This window comes from Mirounga leonina, unplaced genomic scaffold (genome assembly GCF_011800145.1).
Source record: "Mirounga leonina isolate KUSES-001 unplaced genomic scaffold, KU_Mleo_1.0 Mir_166, whole genome shotgun sequence".
NCBI classification, from domain to species: domain Eukaryota; kingdom Metazoa; phylum Chordata; class Mammalia; order Carnivora; family Phocidae; genus Mirounga; species Mirounga leonina.
In genome coordinates this window covers 25,793,653-25,798,274 of record NW_023270418.1, presented here as the reverse complement: position 1 = coordinate 25,798,274, position 4,622 = coordinate 25,793,653, and the positions used below count along the sequence as shown (strand labels likewise).

At 59.0% G+C, this 4,622-nt stretch overlaps 1 protein-coding gene across 1 annotated transcript; it reads left to right on the top strand.

The window, feature by feature from the left end:
* Positions 1-302: 302 nt before the first annotated feature.
* On the top strand, positions 303-4,060 carry APLNR (apelin receptor). Its single transcript, XM_035012862.1, has one exon. It carries the CDS (start codon positions 743-745, stop codon positions 1,883-1,885), a length of 1,143 nt encoding a protein of 380 aa, XP_034868753.1. The 5' UTR covers positions 303-742; the 3' UTR covers positions 1,886-4,060.
* Positions 4,061-4,622: the final 562 nt, after the last annotated feature.

Genomic DNA, 4,622 nt, shown 5'->3' with positions numbered 1-4,622 from the left:
GTAGAGTGAAGTCTGGTCTGGGGGCGGGGCTGGGAGGGCAGGAGGAGAGGCTGGGGGCCAGACCCAAGGGGCCAGACCAGCCTGCCAGGAGGGCTTGCCAGGTGCTCAGAGCATCCTGCGAAATCTCACACCCTCCTTGCCCCCCACCCATCCGGGCTCCAGCTCAGGCTGGATTTCAATCTGCATAATTTGCCCCATTTAGAGGGGATGGGAGGGGGTGAGAGTGAGAGGGTGGGGAGGGCTGGGGAGGGGGTGGGTGGTAGCCAGAGGGTGAAGGCGGGGCGAGGAGGAGAGCAGGCTGCTGCAAACCCCAGATAATATTCTGTCCAGCACGGCAGGACTCAATTTGGTCCACTTGCCCGGGGAGAAGAAGGAGAAAAAAAAAAAAAAGTGGGCTGTAACTTAAAGATCTTAAGACTCCCAAGTGAGGGGTTGGTCTGGAGGTGGGAGGAGGGAGTGACCAGACAAGGAGGAGACAGAGACTCAGGAGGGCGCAAGGAAGTGTCTTAGCTGAGGCCAGGACAAGGCAGGAGAGGGTGGAGGGAAGTCTGCGGGAGCGGGCATCCTCCAGGATCGGAGGCACCTCCACCCGCTTGCTGGGAAGGGCTCTGGACACCCTCAGCCCTTCTCGCCTGCCCTGTGAGGCTCAAGCCAGAAGCTCCGGGCACTTGCTGAATTGGCGCCACAGCCACGGAGCTGGTACCCCGGGAACCCCCTGCCCGTCTTCTCTCCGCTGCCCAGCATGGAGGAGGCTGGCGATTTCGACAACTACTATGGGGCAGACAACCAGTCTGAGTGCGAGTACACGGACTGGAAGTCCTCGGGGGCCCTCATCCCTGCCATCTACTTGCTGGTCTTCCTCCTGGGCACCACGGGCAATGGCCTGGTGCTCTGGACCGTGTTTCGCAGCAGCCGCGAGAAGAGACGCTCAGCTGACATCTTCATCGCCAGCCTGGCTGTGGCTGACCTGACTTTCGTGGTGACCCTGCCGCTGTGGGCCACCTACACGTACCGGGACTACGACTGGCCCTTCGGCACCTTTGCCTGCAAGCTCAGCAGCTACGTTATCTTCGTCAACATGTACGCCAGCGTCTTCTGCCTCACCGGGCTCAGCTTCGACCGCTACCTGGCCATCGTGAGGCCCGTGGCCAACGCTCGGCTGAGGCTGCGGGTCAGCGGGGCCGTGGCCACGGCGGTCCTGTGGGTGCTGGCCGCCCTCCTGGCCATGCCGGTCATGGTGTTCCGCTCCACCGCGGACCTGGAGAACACCACCAAGGTGCAGTGCTACATGGACTACTCCATGGTGGCCACCTCCAGCTCGGAGTGGGCCTGGGAGGTGGGCCTGGGGGTCTCGTCCACCGCCGTGGGCTTCGTGGTGCCCTTCACCATCATGCTGACCTGCTACTTCTTCATCGCCCAGACCATCGCCGGCCACTTCCGCAAGGAGCGCATCGAGGGCCTGCGGAAGCGGCGCCGGCTGCTCAGCATCATCGTGGTGCTGGTGGTGACCTTCGCGCTCTGCTGGATGCCCTACCACTTGGTGAAGACGCTCTACATGCTGGGCAGCCTGCTGCACTGGCCCTGCGACTTCGACATCTTCCTCATGAACGTCTTCCCCTACTGCACCTGCATCAGCTACGTCAACAGCTGCCTCAACCCCTTCCTCTACGCCTTCTTCGACCCCCGCTTCCGCCAGGCCTGCACCTCCATGCTCTGCTGCGGCCGGAGCAGGTGCGGGGGCGCCTCCCACAGCAGCAGCGGGGAGAAGTCGGCCAGCTACTCTTCCGGCCACAGCCAGGGGCCTGGCCCCAACTCCGGGAAGGCTGGAGAGCAGATGCACGAGAAGTCCATCCCCTACAGCCAAGAGACCCTAGTGGTTGATTAGGGCTGGGGTCAGAGAGGAGTCCGGTGTCCTCTGCCCTGCCCCGGCCTTTGCCCTCGCTCTCTGGAAGTCAGGTAGCATGATAGCACCTTCTCCCTTGCGCTTGACCCTTTTCCCTGCTCCCTGCCTCCCTGCCCCCTCTTGTCCTCCTTCCTCCTTGAGTCTTGTTCAGAGGTTTGTGGTTTAGTGGAAGGAGACTGAGGCCTGCAGACTCCTGCTCAGCCACTCGGTATCTGTGAGACGGACCTTGCACGAGTCTCTTAACCTCTCTGAGCCTCAGTTTCCCCATTTGTATAAAATGGAAAGTCAGCCTGGCTCAACTGAAGTGTGTTGCCCCCAAATCCTTTTCTTGGATATCCAGCTTTTCTTTGCCCTCCTTTCTTCCTAATGTTCTCCCCCTTCTCCCTGCTCCTGCTTTCCCCTCTAGCTGCACTTTCCACTCCGAATCCTCACCTGCTGGCTCCGACCCCCCTCTCCTGCAGCACATTCCCTCCCTCAATCCCTCCTTCCTCCCCTTTTCTCCTCTGTGTTCTGCAGGGCTCCTAAGGGTTAAGAATCCTGTGCTTGCACTCAGGGCCCCTGCTCTAGGTCTCTGGGGCTCCCTGACAGCCCGGCAGGGACTGGTGTCAGCCAAGTTAGCTCCAGGCTCTGCAGCTGGGGGCTGTGGAACTTTCCTGCAAATTGGATCAGTTCACTGTCCTTTCAGGCACTAAGGATCCCAGAGGGGGCCTCCCCTCCTGCAGCCCCTCCCTGATGCCGACTAGATGTGCTTTTCGCAGATTTCCTCAGACCCTCTCTTCAGCCTCTATTCCCTGTGGCAATTGGAAGGCTACGGGGTTGGTGAAGGGATGGCCGGCTCCTGGGTGTCGTTATAGGAGCAGGGAGTCGGGAAGGGAATGTCGAGGAAGAAGGGAGTCTGTATTTAGTCTACGTGCTGCTTGGCTACCCTCTCCGATTCCTCACCCTCCAGCCTCCTCCAGAACTGTGAGCTGCAGGTCTCTGCACCACAGCCTGGCGTCCCCAGGCAGGACTCTTTCCTGGAGCACTGGGTGCTGCTGGGTGTCAAGAATTATGTGTGTGTGTGTGTGTGTGTTTGTGGGTATGCATGGATGAGCGTCACTCGTCCCTTGGGTGAACTACCCCCTTACTGTCTACCGCTTCTCCACTCTTCACACAATATCCTTGGGGGAAGAGGGACATATTGAGACAAGATAGAATAAAATGAGTCCACCCGCCCCCACTGGATTTGGGGGCTCTGACGGCTGGTCCGTGCTTTAAGAGAGAAGTCTATGCTAATGCTGGGGCCCCTCTGGGGAGATCTGTCTCCAAGGCCTGGGAAAACCCAATGTGCTGGGTCCCATCCTTCTTAGTTCCATGAGGAAAGCAGGAGGTGGGTAAGAGCTTCCCTTGGCCCCTTCTCCACCTGCCTCCCCACCCTGCTCTGAGTTTATGAGTGTGTTCCTTGCCAGTCTCCCTCTTTCCAGGGTCTGTGGCCCTCTCCCTAAGGAGGCCGCCTTCTTGCCTGGGTGAAAAGTACTGAGTGGGTTATTTCTCACCTCACCATCAGGATGGGACCCCTTGGCCTCTCCTGCTGGGCTGGGGGTGGGGCAGTGCTGGGCACGGTGCAGCAGGGCTGAGGGCCTGACTTCACGCTACCGGCGAGGCCTCAAGGACAAAATTGATGGCGGGCCTTTGTGAGCTGGGGGCAGGGGTGTGTATATTCCAGGCTTTGTTCTTGGAGGACTCCGGACAGGATGTGAAGGACAAGATTTGCGCCACGGAGGCAGGAAGAGCTTAGCTTGGTGTAAATGGAGAGCTTGACCACCCCTGGGATGGCACCAGCTCTGGGAGCAGAGGAAGGAGGAGAGAGGAAGAGGCCCACCTCCTCTCAGTCTCCTCCTCACAGGCCAGAATCTTCCACAGACTCCCTTTCTCAGCCCAGGGCCCCCCTCAAAGCATGCGGTTAAAGCTGGAGAAGCTTCAAGAAGGGAAGAGGGCGCCCTTCTGAGGCCCCCCACGGTGACCCCAGAGACCTCTTGCCTGGAACTCATCAGTGGCCCTGGACAGAGGGTGGAGGCTCCCTCGTCCCCTACAAGCCCCTTCTTTGGAACGTCTCTGCTACTTTTCTTCTGACCCTGTTAGTCACTGTGGTTCATTCAATAAATCTGTTTTGTGTAACTATCGTGTCCAAAGCCTCTTCCCACACAAGTGTCTAGGGACAAGGAAAGGCGCCCCGGTTTGCAAATGTCTCAGTGGGAGGTGGTGTGGGCTGAGGGAGACGGGAGGAAAGTAGGAGCTAACGGGAGTCAGGTGGGAAACTGGAAAGGGAGTGGGGGAGGCGAGCAGAACAGGGAGCAATAGACACAGGGCAGGGCACAGGTGGGGAGCGAGACCAGGGGAAGCACAGGAAATAAGGGCGGGGCGCGGGGAGCAGCTCAGGCTTCGTGCTCTGAAAACCTGGGGGACAAATGGGCACACATCTTAGAGTCCAGAGCACAGGCCTGTAGGAAAATGCTGGCATTCATTCATTCACTCATTCACTCATTCAATGTCCCGTGAGCATCCACTCAGATTAGAAGTTTGGGTGCCTGGCCTGCAATCAGTCACTCCGGATGTCTGCAAATACCCATTCCCAAGCAGCACCCCAGACCTAAGGAATGTGAATCTCCTGGACTCACCCTGGGTGTTCACAACTGCTAAAAGCTCCTCAGATGATTTTTGGGGGAGGCCAGGTTTGGGG